The sequence below is a fragment of the Onychomys torridus genome, chromosome 9, assembly GCF_903995425.1.
Source record: "Onychomys torridus chromosome 9, mOncTor1.1, whole genome shotgun sequence".
NCBI classification, from domain to species: Eukaryota; Metazoa; Chordata; class Mammalia; order Rodentia; family Cricetidae; genus Onychomys; species Onychomys torridus.
Window position 1 is genome coordinate 21,742,566 of NC_050451.1, and position 15,430 is coordinate 21,757,995.

The window sequence follows — 15,430 nt, forward strand, 5'->3', positions numbered from 1 at the left end:
GGGCCATAATCAATATGTGTGCTATGTGTTTGTTGTAAGGACAGTTTCCACACTGTGAGGAATTGCTGGTATGTGAGATCAATCCATCTGCATTGCTTTTCTGCTTATTTTTCTTATTTTTTTTTATTTTTCTTATATTTTTTATTTTTCTTATTTTTTGCTTATTTTCTGTTAGTGCTTAAGAAATCCACCCTGTTGTTCTTCAGGAGTCATTTTTAAATTACTTATGTGTGTGTGTGTGTGTGTGTGTGTGTGTGTGTGTGTGTGTGACGTATGTTTACATGCTGGTGGCAGGGGTGCACTGCTGGAGCATAAGTCAGGTTCAGATGTTGGCCTCAGCTCTTGCTGCTTGTCTTCCACCTGTTTGAGGAAGGCTCTCTCTGTTTGCTCCTGGGCTGTGCACGTGTGCTTCAGAAGGGGCAGCAGGTGCATGGGAAGCATGCACTCCTGAGCTTGAACTTCCTACTGGTTCTCTTGGAAAGCCTTTGGAACTGCTTCGAAGACTGAAGGATCTCAGCCCCTAGAAACTCACAGTGCTGAAGCTCAGCATGTCTTTGGGCCAAAAGCTTCATGGATTTGTCAGCCACTCTTTCTATGAGGTCATCCACCTATGATGGATACAAAGAAAGGAAACTGCTAGAAGCAAAGACAAGGTTGTTTTCCCAAGAGTGCCAAAGTAGTATTCTAATTCAGCTCATAGCAAACAGAGCTTGAAAACAGATTTACGCACAGGGCTTAAGGCGACCTTATTCCTTATCAGGCCTGTGTGTGCCTCATTTTAATGGGATCTCTTAATATTTATTAGGTACTCGGTGTCACCCGAGGTCCCCTAGCACTCCCTTAACCACCCTCAGAAGCCCCCACTGGCAGAGGTTCTTAATGGTGATTGTTAGTTATGCCCTGCTCCATGCCATCTTACAGGGCAAGCTGTTGAGTTAAGCCTGTTCTCTGTGCCTCTGAAACAGAAAAGAGAAGTCTTTGCCTGCATTTGAAGTTTTCCCACTGTCAGGTCTGGTTTCTGGAGGATGTCTTCCATGCTCTGTTTCTTCTTTTTAAGTGCTGGAAAGTGTGGTGTCTTTTTTGATGAATATGGTACCTATTGTCAAAATGCAGAACACCCCATTAGGAAATAGCTGTCAGTTCTACACTAGCAATCAGCATGCACCCTCGGACATTCTCTCACAAAGTGGTTGTGTGTCAGGTAACACAGAGGTCAAACCTGTATTCACATTCTCTGTGCCTCATGTCTTTCCTTTGTGCCCAGAGCTCTCTTTGAAGAGTTCTGTAGGGTGCAAAGAAATGAGACTAGCAGGCTCCGGAAGGATAGACAGTGTCAGAGAAAAAGCAGGTGGTCGGAAAAGACAAGTTTGCTCTGGCTGCTAAGCACAGGGAGTGCTGGGCTGGTGTGGGTCAGTGTACAGAGAGCTCATTACATTGTATCCAGTTGTTCATTTGCTCTTATGTCTCTGGCAGTCCAGACATAAAGAAGCCCTGGATTCTTCTGCCTATGCCTGACATTTTTTCCTTGTCCCTGACTTCCTATTCCAAGTGCCTATGGGAAACCATTCTTGGATGCTGAGACTTGCTGGCTGCATTCTCCATTCCCATGTACATGACAGTCAGCTGCACAGAGAGCAGATTGTGGGGTCACATTTGAAAGATGTGCAGAACCTGCCATCTTGCCCATACTGAACTTTCCCTGATCCATCTAAAAAACCCATTAGAGGAGCTTGGGGTTTTGTTTTCTCTCTCGCTGTGTAGGTCCAGGGTAGCCTAGAACTCACCCTGTACCCCAGTCTGGCCTCAATTCAATGCCCTCTGCCTTTGTGTCCTGAGTACACCACTATATCATGCTAAAATTCCACTCTTCTCATACCCAGCTAGTTTTTTTCTACTAAGCATCTACCTTAATTGGTGGTTACTAAGTATTCCTGTGCTTGCTCAGAATGACTGTTGTAAAGTTGGGTGCTGAGGAAGGTTTTGTAAGTCAGGGTGAATGAGGAGGCGTGGCCCAGAGAACAGGCCTTCTCGGAGGGCACCTCTTTGCAACTCCACTATTTCCCCTAAGGCATTGTGTTTCTAAAGCTTCCAATTTTTCAAAAAGAAAGTTGGAAACCTGCATTTTTGTTTAAAATGTCTTGCTTTTACAATTTGGACAAGTAATTCATACATAATTTGGGGAACATTGTGAGGGCTAGCTAAAACCCTTGTATAGCAGTAGACAATCCCTGATTTAATGTCTTTTGGTACACAGGAATCCTTAATTATACCCAGAATTTTGCATCCTCTCATCAGTGCCATTTATACCCTGAGAAGATTGTGTTCTAAAATAGCGATCTTATTGTCCTGAAGTTTAGATTGTTGCCTTTCCCAGTTAGCTCTGTAGCTCACCAGGAATTGGACTGGTCTGTGAGATGAGACCAGGGGCTCAAGTTTTACTTTTCCCGTATGTATATCCATTTGATCCACTGCCATTCTACAAGATTATCCTTATCCCACTGTTCTACAGTATTTGATAAGTTCACCCTCTTGGACTGTAATTTTCATAAAAGCAAGACAACGTCCATCAGCTCGTCCCTGTAGTCCCCAAGCCCAGAGGTTGCCTAGAATAAAGTAGAAGCACAATAAATGCCTGGCAACCCTACAGCAAAACTCAAAATTGCTTTTGTGCATGGAAAGTGATAGTCTAGATTACTGCTTGCTGGAAGCTTCTGCCCTTCCGGAAGGGTGGAAATGTTTGTCTGTGCTTTTCAGTACAAAAAGACACAAGCTGTATGCAGTTTTTGAGCACTTAAGTAGCTTGTCTTTTTTGGGGTGGGTGGGTGTGGGGGGGGAGTTGTTTGAGACAGGACAGACAGCTGTCCTGCTCTGTAGACCACACTGGCCTCCAATTCAGAGATCTGCCAGCCTCTGCCTCCTTAGTGCTGAGATTAAAGCCATGTGCCACCGCCACCCAGCCTGAGAAACTACACATTTAATTCCATCTAATTTAAATTAATATAGTCATAGGCAGCTATCGCATAATATAGTTAATACACAGTACTTAAGAATGTGGTTGGGGAAGGGAGGAAGCTGGCTCATCAGTAGAGGCATGCTTGTTAGGTATGAGGCTTGAATTCAATTCCCAGAACCATGATAAAAGAAGAAAATGAACGAATATGAATGAGAATCCTCAGCCTTTATTGGAAAACTGATTTTCCCACTTATTTTCACAAATTAGCAAACTCCTAGAGTTACCCTAAAAAAGGTATTAACCTTACAGAATTGTAATGATTTTCTGAGTTGAAAATTTTAAGCACTTAGAACAGCCTGGAACTGAGTGCCAGTGTGTGGACCAAGTCTCAGAGCAAAGTAGACAGCAGAGGTTGTCCCCTGGCTCCCACATGCACACATGGATTTGCACACCAGCATGCCAGAGCATTCCACATAAAGGAAAAAAAATAAAAATAAAAGCCTCAATGCTTTAAGTTTATAAATTTGAATTTATTCTAGGCTTCATTCAGCTTGGCTGCAGGCTGGACATGCCTGGATCATCTAGCCATGATAATGTCTTATGTTGTAAATGTAGCCATCTGAATTAATTCACTTTTGACTTTAGATTAAAATTAAATAACACTAATTCAGTTGTCTGCTTCCACTAGCCACATTTCAGTCTCAAGCGGCATCTGTGACTAATAGCTACTCTATCAGATGAATGATGATGCCTTTCTGAAGTTGTTGGGCAACACCACCCTCCACATAACATCTGGATCGGCCAGATTCCTAGTGTGTGACTTCAACTTTTGAACAATTCAGTGAGTCTGCACAAAGCTCCAAACTAATGTAGGCTGAGCTGTGGAAAGAGGCTGAACAGTTGAGTCAGAAATAAAAAGATGTGATCTGGAAAAATACCCTCCTTGTGCCTTAAGTCCTTGGTTGGAGGACACAAGAGCAGATGTACGGGGTTACAGTGGGTGAGTGCAGCTAAAAGAGAACTTGGTTTTGGCAAGTCCCAGAGAGACCGACTTATGTAGGCCTTTCACAGCAAGTTGAAGCTGGCACCTGACCTGCAGCCCTGAAGGAAGGGATGTCACAGATAACCGCTTGGTGGTTCTTCTTGCTCGGAAGAGCCGGGTTCCTGTGGTTACCTCCTCTGCCTCTGCTTCTACGACATCAAGCTGTATAGTTGCTGGAAGAGGAAAAGAAAGGAGAAAGAATATGTGAGGATAGCAATTGCAAACATGGTCTTCTGGAAAAATGCAGTGATGTGCTGCTATACTGCCTTGGAAACTTTCTTCCTTGGAATTGAAAATAAAAAGCAGACTTGCTTTCCTGGTGTTAGACTGCTTACTGCACACAGTGGCCTCTCTTAGTGGCCAGTCTTGTCACGGTGATGACCTCTTCTGGACGCGTCACTTTGCCCTGTATGGTTTTCACTTTGGCCATGATGGAATTAGGAAAAGGGACCTTCAACTAGGAGAGTTAAATCAGTGTAATGAAGCAAGTTTTACTTGTTCTCCAGAAATGCAGCCAAGACTCAGTCACTTATATACCAACAAAATGGATGTCCCATATCCAGGAACCTTTTCTTAAACATTTTTAAAGGTTTTTTTTTTTTTTTTATGTTTTTGTTGTTGTTTTTATATTTTCCCTGAATGTATGCAAGTGCACCAAATGTGTAGTACCTACAGAGGCCAGAAAATGGTATCAGATTCCCATGTGGGTACTAAGAACTGCTCTGCAAAGCAGCAAGTACTCCTAACCACTGAACCATCTTACTAGTTCCAACTAGGAGCATTCTTCATTATCTTCTTCTGTGAAATCAAACTCAGCTCATAGACACTGTAAAGGTACATTTAAAATGCTACCATAGGGCCAGTGAGATGGCTCCGTGGATAAAGGTACTTGCCACCAAGCCTGAGTTCAATCCCCAGGACCCACATGGTTGAGAGAACCAGGTCACACAAGTTGTCCTCTGATCTCCACATGAAAACACACACCCCACACACATTTCTAAAAGACTTATTTTAGTGTGGGTATGGATATATGCACATAAGTGCAGGGACCCATAGAGGTCAGAGAGGACATCATAGCTGCTGGGATTGCAGTTACAAGCAGTTGAGAACCTACCAATGTAAGTGTTGGAAACTGGCCCATGAACCATTGAGCCATCTTTCTAGTTCCACAATGAATAGGGGCTGGAAAGGGGTCTCAGTCTTCTTCCAAAGGACTTGGGTTCAATTTCCATAGCCCACATGGCAGCTCATAACCATCTCTGGTTCCAGGGGATCTGATGCCCTCTTCTGGTCTCTGCAGGTACCAGGCACATACACAGTGTACTGACGTATATGCAAGCAAAACATCCATATGCATAAAATAAAATACATAGCCAGGCAGTGGTGTCACACGCCTTTAATCCCAGCACTTGGGAGGCAGAGCCATGCGGATTTCTGTGAGTTCGAGGCCAGCCTGAGCTAACAAGTGAGTTCCAGGAAAGGCACAAAGCTACACAGAGAAACCCTATCTCGAAAAACCACAAATTAGATACATAGATAGATAGATAGATAGATAGATAGATAGATAGATAGATAGAATGCATAAATATAAAAAAGTAATAAAATAAAGTGATACCATACGACTCCTAGGTAAGATGGCCAAGTAGGAGCTGTCTCCGTGTGACTTGGTGAATGAGGACAGCTGGAATATGAAACAGTTTACTATATTCCAAAGACAGGAACATTTAAGAAATCCACAAAAAATAGCCAAAACTACATTGAAAATGGATGGTAATATACCAAAAAGGACAAAGTTGAGCTGAACACAGGCTCCAGCTCCAGATGCCCGCTGGGAGAGAGGGAGGGAAGCAGAAATGTCATTCAGAAGCTAGCCTGGGCAATCCTGCTGAAAGGAGATGGCCACTCCTCAAGTCAGGCCTGCAGCCACAAGCGTGGAAACATAGGTTTCCTTTATCAACAAGTGAGCAGTTGAGAGCAATTCTATTTTTCCCCACTCTGTCTGATTCCAAGGGCAGTGGTGAGGAACCGTTGTTTAAAATTGAACTACTCTGGGCTCTGAGAAGAGCCTAAACTTAACCTCCACATCCTCAAGAATTTGAAGTAACCCTGGGAGGCCATTGTGGAGAGCAGGAGAACATGATGTTGACAAACTGAAAAGCTGGGTAATCTGGGCAGAGATCTTGGCTCAGGCAGTGCAGTGCACAGGGAAAGGTAGTCAATCCCCAGTGGTAGCCCTGAACCCACAGTCAGCAGGTAGATCAAGTTCTGGACCCACATATTTGTTATACTCAAAATTTAACCCAGCTTAAGATATTTGAGACCCTGTCTCAAAAGTAAATAAGTAGACAAATAAAAAGTTAAAAATCACTAGCTGATTGGTTATAAACCAATAATAAATTTTCCAAAGAAGAAATGATAGAAAAATTCCCATTCACAAGTGCTTCAAATGAATGAACAGCAAAACCAACAATTAATATCTAAGAGTTAAACTGGGTGAAAGATTTCTACAGTAAAAGCCTTAAAACACTAAAGGATGGATTGAAGAATTCACTTCCCACACTAATAGGAGTCTCCAGGGCAGCAGTTCTCAACCTGTGGGTCATGATCCCATCAGATATTCTGCATATCGGATATTCACATTCCAATTCATAACGGTGGTAAAATGACAGTTATAAAAGAGCAGTGAAATAATGTTATGGTTGGGGTCACTACAACATGAGGAGCTGTATTAAAGGGTTGAGTATTAGGAAGGTTGAGAACCACTGCTATAGAAAACGGAACTGATAGAATAATATGTACTAGAGTGTCTCACAGGTTGTGGCCCCCCTAGTCCAGCACTAACTGTCTACCAACAGAAAGTCGAAGAATCTGGTTGTTCTGTCCACAAGGCTGGAAGTCTCAGCTGGTCTTAATTGTACACCAGAATCCTGAAGACATAGCCTCTAATGCCAGTGAAGGAATGGACTTGCCAGCCATAGTGAGGGAAAGTAGGTAAAGAGAGAGAAGTGGGAGGGAGTTCCCTTCTTATGTCTTTGATACAGGCTACCACAAGAAGGTATAGCCTAGATTAAAGGTGGATCTTCCCACCTCAAAAGGTTTAGATTAAAAGGGGGCCTTCCCACTTCAAATGATTTAATTAAGAAAAACTTCTTACAGGAGCACCCAACTACTTGGGTTTTAGTTCATTTCAGAGGTAGTTAAGTTGACAATCAAGAATAACCATCACACATGTTTATGAATTTTTAGAATTAATATTCCGAAAATAAATGTACCTATTACCAAAAATCATCTATAGATTCAACAAAATTTCCATCAAAATTCTGATAGCATTCTTCACAGATAGGGCAAAACCATCCTAAAATTCATATGGAAGCATAAATAACCCCAAGTAGCATGGCTGAGCAGAAAGAGAGCCAGAGTCATCCCAATGCCTGTCTCAATCTTCACTACAGAGCCATAGTAACCAAACCAGTGTAGCACTGGCACACACACACACACACACACACACACACACACACACACACCAATGAAGGATCAGAAACACAACCACGTAACTATAGCTACCTAACATTTAACAAAAGGGTCAAAAACATCTACCCCAAGCCAGCAAGCCTCTTCAACAAAACTGGATATCTATACTCAAAACAATGAAACCGAATCTGTAGCTCTCCCCATACATAACAAAATGGTTCAAAGGTCATGTAAGATCCCAAACTCTGGAACTGCGCCAGGAAAACCTGTGCAAAACATTTCAAGCTACTGGCATAGAGAAGGTCTTCCTGAATACAACTCTGATAGTGTGGGACAATAATACAAAAACTGACAAATGAGTTTGCATGACGTTAACAGGTTTAATTAAAATTAATGAGGATGGAATAGAAACTCCCTTAGTACAAGGACAAAAACACCAGTAACACAAAGCAAGAGAGTACAGCCACTTCACCCCAAGCTAAAACACATGCTTCTAACTAAACAATACGTGGTCAGGGTTTGACTACCATGCTCGTCTGGCTGAAGACTAACAAGAACGAGAGACTATCAGCTACTAGGCAAGAAGCAGAACTGAGGCTGAGAGCCACAAGTTGGCTTTGCAAATCTGATAATTATTTAAGAAATGTGTAAATTATTCTCATCTTTCGAGAGAGAGAATAATTTAAAAAGCTTCTCATTTTGATTTATATCTTTATCTGCACATCTGATTTGACAACACTGAGCAACATTCCCAACTTTAGTGTTAAAATCATTAAGTAGCACTTTCTGTAGATGATTGGCTGTGCACAGACGTTCACTTAGCTTCATCAAACTTCTATTCTTGGTTCTTTCCTGTGCCCCTCAATATTCCATTGCTACTGATTTCTGTTGACTGTCAGTTAAGATAGTGAGTGCATCCTTAGACTATGAAACCTGTGGTACCACATCTCTATATTTTTTAAATGGGCATGTGTTTTAATTTAACTGATGCTAATTTTTATTCAGAGCAAATTTGTTGAATACTTACTCCTTTGTGCTGTGCATACATAAATTTCTTTCCATATTCATTAGTTGAATTGACTTAAAATGGGATTACCAAAAAATGGCCTGTGAGGTAGGTAGCTCATGGCTTATATCTGTAAGTAAACTTTCATTGGAACACCATTGTGTGTGTGTATGTGTGTGTGTGTGTGTGTGTGTGTGTGTGTGTGTGTGTGTGTGTGTAAATGTTACAGTGAAACCATTTTATTATAAGGTAACCACAAAAGAAGGATCTTTTTTCCTTGGTAGGCAAAACAAAAGTGCTTCCAATTGAAAACCAGCATCATAAATACCATTAAAATGGATGTGGCATAAAAATAAATCTAGGGCTAGGAAGAGAGCTGTCTGTAAAATGCCTGCTGTACAAGTGTGAGGACTCCAGTTCAGGCCCCACAGCCCTTGTGAAAAATACAGAGAGGCCCAAACATGTGGATCTCTGTGGCTCTGCCACCAGCCAGCCTAGCTTCAGTGAGCCCCTGTCTCAAAACGGAAAGCAGTACACGGCACCTGAAGAGAAATCTTAGGAGAAGGACTGAATATCCCAACCAAGATGAGAACAATGCATGAATCAGCAGAGATTTCGTTCCGCTGCAGATGCAACTCAGTGGTAGAGTCTTACAGTTCTCTGTATCCTGATGGGCTTTTCCAGCAGTGTGATAGAATATTTGCTCTGAGACCACCATTATGTTACGGGGGGGGGGGGACTGATCCCCCCAACACATACACACAGGGGTTACTGGAAGTTAATGGTTGCTGGGAGATGGGAGTGTCATTTTCTTCAAAGGCATAGCCACTAATAAGTTGTCCAAATAAAGCCTCCACCCATGCTCATGCAAACAACCCTAATTAAACTCAGTCTCTCTCTCTCTCTCTCTCTCTCTCTCTCTCTCTCTCTCTCTCTCTCTCTCTCTCTCTCTCTCTCACACACACACACACACACACACACACACACACACACACAAGACATGAAAATAGGAAGGGAGCTTGTGGGAAGCAGGGGAGGGGTCTCAGCAGGAGAGAGGTAGTGATGAAAGAGGATGTGGGGATAAAGCAATCACCCCAAAACATAAGCATTTGATGAAGTTGTCAAAGAATTAAAATAAGTAAGTAGGTTTTTAAATTATGTAAATGATAGGTCTGGAGAGATGTCTCAGTGGTTAAAGGCACCGCTGCCTTTAAGAGGACCTGAGTTCAATTCTCAGCACGCATATGATGGCTCACAACCATCTGTAAGTCAAATACCTGCAGATTTGATGCCCTCTTTTGGTCTCTGTGGAGCATCAAGCAAGCATGTGGAACACAGACATACACAGGCAAAATAAAATACTCATACACATAAAATTTAAAAATATATAAACAAAATCAAGCCTCCCTAACGTCTTGCCAAATTATGGATTTCATTCCCCCAATTCTCCGTGCAGCCTCTGCTGCTGGAACTGGCTATTTGGAAGGCTGTGTTGCACTTCCTATAGATGGAAAACAAGAATCCCACCATAGTTTCATTTTCTAATGTGTGTGTGTGTGTGTGTGTGTGTGTGTGTGTGTGTGTGTGTGTGTGTGTCCACACTTATGCACATGTGTGCATGTACACTTAAATTATAAGTGAGTTTAGAAGTCGGGCCCTGGTGATCAGGCCTTTAATCCCAGCCTGCAGATCTCCATGAGTTCCAGGCCCACTTATAGAGCAAGTTCCAGGACAGCCAGGTCTACCAAAAAACCCTGTCTTGAAAACACCAACAAAAACAAACGGACAAAGTGAGTTTAGAATGACTCAATAACTTATTAACCAGACTCAGAGGAACATTAAAGACTATTGTCTTTAATCTATTTTTTCCTCAAATTATATATATATATATATAGATATATATGTATATCTATATATATATATTAAATTGCATGCATATATTAATGAGCTAACTGAGGAGGATCCCACTAGAGTATAGAGTTTGACTCAGTTGACCTAGGTGTAGCCAGAGATTTTGCATTTTAGACAAGCTCCTCAGAGTTGCAATACCTAGAGGAGAAGGTTAAGTTTTTGCCACTGTAACAAAATACCTGAGATAATTAACCTGTGGAGAAAAACAGTTCTTTTGGTTCAGGGTTTTGATTTTCAAGCCCATGACCCAACAGAACCAATGCTTTTAGGCCTCTGTTAGGGGTAACAAATAGCAATGGTAGGTAGCATGTAATGGAGCAAAATCACACTTTATGGTCAGGAAGTCAAGGAGGAAGGCAATGGGTTTGGTTGGATCTTGCATTCCCCTTGCTAGGGCATGTTTCCAATGGCTTAGGGAAATCCCCATCAACCCACTTCCTGATAACAACACCCAAAGAGACAAGCCAATGCAAGTATCTTTGGGGACATTCAACATTCAAACTTCAGTCCATACTCATTTTACTGTTCCTCTTGACTACTTAATATTAAATTGCCATTGGTTACCATTCTGTGAGAGCTTCCTCATCCTCAGCTTTGTAAACAGCCTGGGAGATGGGAGCTCCTTGACAAGTCTAGGCAGCAGGCCTTGTGTGCTGGAGAGGGCGGCTTCCGTCTGCCCTGCAGGGCTCTTCCTGCCAGCACGGGCTGACTGGCTTCCACACTTGCAGGACAACATTTTCCCAAAAGCACTCTTCATTTTCTTCATCAGGTTTCTTTTCTGATTATTTTGATTTTCATGAAACTCCAAGTCACTTTCATTCAGTGATTCCTCTTTGGGGACCAACACGTTTTGTTTAGCTAAGTTGGTAGATACAGCTCTATGCCATCTAAACAAAAACGTAAACAAACTGCATTAATGATATAAAACCTGAAGGTCAGAGACATGGTTCAATCAGTAAAGTCTTTGCTGTGCAAGTGTGGGGACCAAAGTTCGGATCCCCAGAACATACATGAAATGTTTGGTGGGGCATGGAGACAGGAAGGTCACCAGGGCGGGTTGAGCAGTCAGCCCAGTGAAAAAATAGCATATTCCAGGATATGAGAGACCTTGCCTCAAGGGCATAAGGCAGAGAGCCATAGAGTAAGACAATTGATATCCTCCTCTGCCCTCTGTACTAGCACACACAGGCACACACATCTCCACCTGCCGCACACAAACAACAACTAACTCAACAACCCTCTGTTATACCCGCACATCACAGGCCACACACATCTCTCCCACCCCCCCACACACCCATCAACTACGCACACCCCTGTAATTACACACACAGGCACACACATCTCCACCCCCCCCACACACACACTACTCAACACCCTCTGTGAGCCCTAGCACACACCGAGCCACACACATCTCTCTCACCCACTGCCCCAACCACACTACAAGCTACTCACACCCTCTGTATTCTAGCACACACAGGCACACACATCTCCACCCCACAACACACACATACAACTACTCACACCCTCTGTACTAGCACACACAGGCACACACATCTCCACCCCCACACACAACTACTCACACCCTCTGTACTAGCACACACAGGCACACACATCTCCACCCCCCCACACACACAACTACTCACACCCTCTGTACTAGCACACACAGGCACACACATCTCCACCCCCACACACACACATACAACTACTCACACCCTCTGTACTAGCACACACAGGCACACACATCTCCACCCCCCCACACACACACAACTACTCACACCCTCTGTACTAGCACACACAGGCACACACATCTCCACCCCCCCACACACACATACAACTACTCACACCCTCTGTACTAGCACACACAGGCACACACATCTCCACCCCCCCACACACACATACAACTACTCACACCCTCTGTACTAGCACACACAGGCACACACATCTCCACCACCACCACCCCCACACACATACATACAACTACTCACACCCTCTGTACTAGCATACACAGGCACACACATCTCCACCCCCTCCCCACACACACATACAACTACTCACACCCTCTGTACTAGCACACACAGGCACACACATCTCCACCCCCCCCACACACACACAACTACTCACACCCTCTGTACTAGCATACACAGGCACACACATCTCCACCCCCCACACACATACATACAACTACTCACACCCTCTGTACTAGCATACACAGGCACACACATCTCCACCCCCCCACACACACACAACTACTCACAGGCTCTCCCATTGGCTGCTACTCATTCCTTCAAGAATATCATCTAAATAGAACCATGCAGTGGAAAGCATCTCAAGCTTTCAGCGTTTGTCTCTGCTTTATTTCATTTTATTTTATTGGTGCTGGATGTAGATTGCACAACCTTGGAATGCTAAACAAGTATTGTACTAATAAACCCTACCCTCAGCTCTGGGATGTACATGTTTGTTAATAGAATTCTGTGGAACCAATGCTTTCCCTCTTCATTGTGAATGATACACCACAATATGGATATACTTGCTGTGTTCATAACCATCTACTCATAGAAGAATATTTGAATTGTTTCCATTTGGGAGCTATTATGAACAAAACTATAAACATTAGGGTACAAGCTTTTTTTGTGAACATAAATCTTCATTTCCTCAGCATGAAATCCCAGCTATAGTATGACATAATTGCATTGCTATACTATACGATAGTATGTTTATATGTTATACATGTTTTTAACTTGGATTAAAAGATATTAATTACCATTAAAATGTTTTCATATACTACCTAATGTATCTCAGGTACCACCATAAGGGTGTTTTTACTTTCCAGTAAAACATTGCTCTCAAGTGGGTATATTTCTCAGCATCAGAGACAACCATCGTGGGAGAGATTCTAGTGGGCATGTGGTCACTGGAATTTGACGGCATTGATCTCAGAACCATACCTTTGCACTGAACACCCTTGGGCATGTTATTTCATTCTTACAAGTTTTAGTTTCCTTGTTTGAAAATGTGTACTCCTAAGAGAAATCTGAAAATAGAAGGAAATAATTTGTATGTTTGGATCCTAATAAAGCCTTCAATATGTGACAGGCTTTATTAGCCTATGGATAAAATGAGGAAACACATTCTAGAGGTAAAAAGAAGGCAGCCACATGGGCCAAACTCTTTATTTCCAGGAGAAAGGCCACAGAAGGAAATAGGCACCTTCTGGGGTGACTGTTCACCCCGAGTCCTAATGGTTGTGCCGAGCTCTTTCAGTAAAGGGTCCTGAGGAAGAGGCTCCATTTCCTTACTTACCCAAAGACAACTTGTCAGCCAGAATCAACCTTCTGTGGACCCCTGAGACTTAGAAACTTTATTATTTTAATAACTTATGCTGCCATGAATATGTCCATAGCCACTCACATATGATAGAAACATATCTCAGGGTGTTAATGGATCCCGAAGGCCCTCCGTGTAGCTGCTCAGGTTAAGACAATACTTTGCTTTAAGTAGGCAGTGGTGCACAAATCTGTCCTCTCAGCACACAGGACACGAATGTGGGAGGGCTGAGTACAAAGCCAGCCTGGGCTGTTACAGAGCCACCAGCCTTAGAAACAGCAAATAAACACTCACGTCGTGTCTGATTTATGAACCCGTTAGAGAAGGTAGCTTGTTCCAGGACCTAGGAAAAGAACGCCTGCATGTCTGTAACAGAAAGGAACTTTCCCTTTGAAGATTTTTCTTGCTTTTGTTCTTGTTTGTTCATAATGGATTTATTTGCCCACATTGTTTCCTTCTTAAACTCTGATTTCTCTGTGGAAGTGAACAGCCAGCCCTACAATATTTTACTTTATACATGCAAGTGTAGAAGCTTGACACCCCAGCACCTCAGATAAACACCTCATCTGCATTTCTCCGAGCTGTGGCTGATGGGTCTACTACAGAAGGTGCCCAAATACAATGGAAACTGAACTGCCAAACTGAAATTCAAAATGAAAATGTGGCACTATTTTTCTTTATGGTTTTGTCATTGGCAAGAAATACCAGGTCTCAGGCAATTTTGATGTTTCACTGAAGAGAGTTCAATGATAAAATGGGGTTAGGACACATTTCAACAGCAAAAGTTGCTTTAACAGGGAACAGAAAGCATTGATGTGTTGTACACAGATTGCATTAATATATTTTCAAAATTGCATATTCATTGGTGTGGGATGTGAGGAGACTAAAATACTGATATTGAAAAGGTATAAACTTAATACTGACATTAATCTCATAAGACACATTAAAACTCAAATTCAGGTGGAAAGTAAAGCCTTTTCTTTGTTAAAATTGAGGCACTAATAACTGCAAAACATGATTTCAGCAGCACTCTAGATCCTGACCCAACACAGCACCTCCTCCTTGCTTGAACACATACAGTCTGGATTTTTAAATTATACTGTTTGAATGGAGACAGCCCCTTCTCCAGTCATCGTAATGAATCTTATATAATGAAAGATCCCGAAAGTAACCATGGGAAAGGAAGCGAGTCCGTGTCACTTACCTTTCTATCCCCTTCCCTTTGAATGAGTCATTTTTCCTTTTGGGTTGCCGAATTCTGCTGTACTGGCCAATCTCCCCATAGGCAAGCTTTGGGGATTCAGGTCGGCACAACTGAGGGTACTCCATTCTGTCAGTTCTACCTCTGGCAACCCCTTTGGGGTTGTTTAGCTCTTGAGCTAAGAACTTCTAAACAAAACCATCTCATGACAGAGAGCACTGCCTCATTTTTGGATGTTTGGAGCAAAATACATAGGAAACTTTTGGAATCTCCTCCTTCTCCAAGTGTGGGACTGGCCGAAATTTACTTCAGAGGCCTCCAGTGATGCATGTAACAGAAGTGTGTGGAATTCCATGGGACCTTGTGAAATACTACACAGAGAAGGCACATTCAGAATAAAAAGTCACAGCATAGTTGATAATGAGATTAGATATTCTTGTGAGAGTTCTATAAGGGAGGAAGAGACTAGGACTTGAGCTTTTCTGTTAGACCTGTCAGCAGATGAATGTTGTTCCATGG

General features: G+C 42.6%; 1 protein-coding gene across 1 annotated transcript; it reads right to left on the reverse strand.

Moving 5' to 3' along the window:
* Positions 1 to 410: 410 nt before the first annotated feature.
* Positions 411 to 15,039, reverse strand: C9H3orf49 (chromosome 9 C3orf49 homolog). Its single transcript, XM_036199330.1, has 5 exons — positions 14,915 to 15,039; positions 10,948 to 11,270; positions 4,047 to 4,168; positions 983 to 1,096; positions 411 to 608 (listed from the first exon to the last, which is right to left on the reverse strand). Exons 1-5 carry the CDS (start codon positions 15,037 to 15,039, stop codon positions 411 to 413), a joined length of 882 nt encoding a protein of 293 aa, XP_036055223.1.
* Positions 15,040 to 15,430: the final 391 nt, after the last annotated feature.

Coding starts and splice junctions, on each gene's coding strand:
- C9H3orf49 (XM_036199330.1), bottom strand. CDS start 15,039: ATGGAGTACCCTCAGTTGTGCCGACCTGAATCCCCAAAGCTTGCCTAT. Junction 11,271..14,914: donor AAAGGGAAGGGGATAGAAAG/GTAAGTGACACG, acceptor GTTTTTGTTTAG/ATGGCATAGAGCTGTATCTA. Junction 1,097..4,046: donor CCCTTCCTTCAGGGCTGCAG/GTCAGGTGCCAG, acceptor TTTTGACAATAG/GTACCATATTCATCAAAAAA.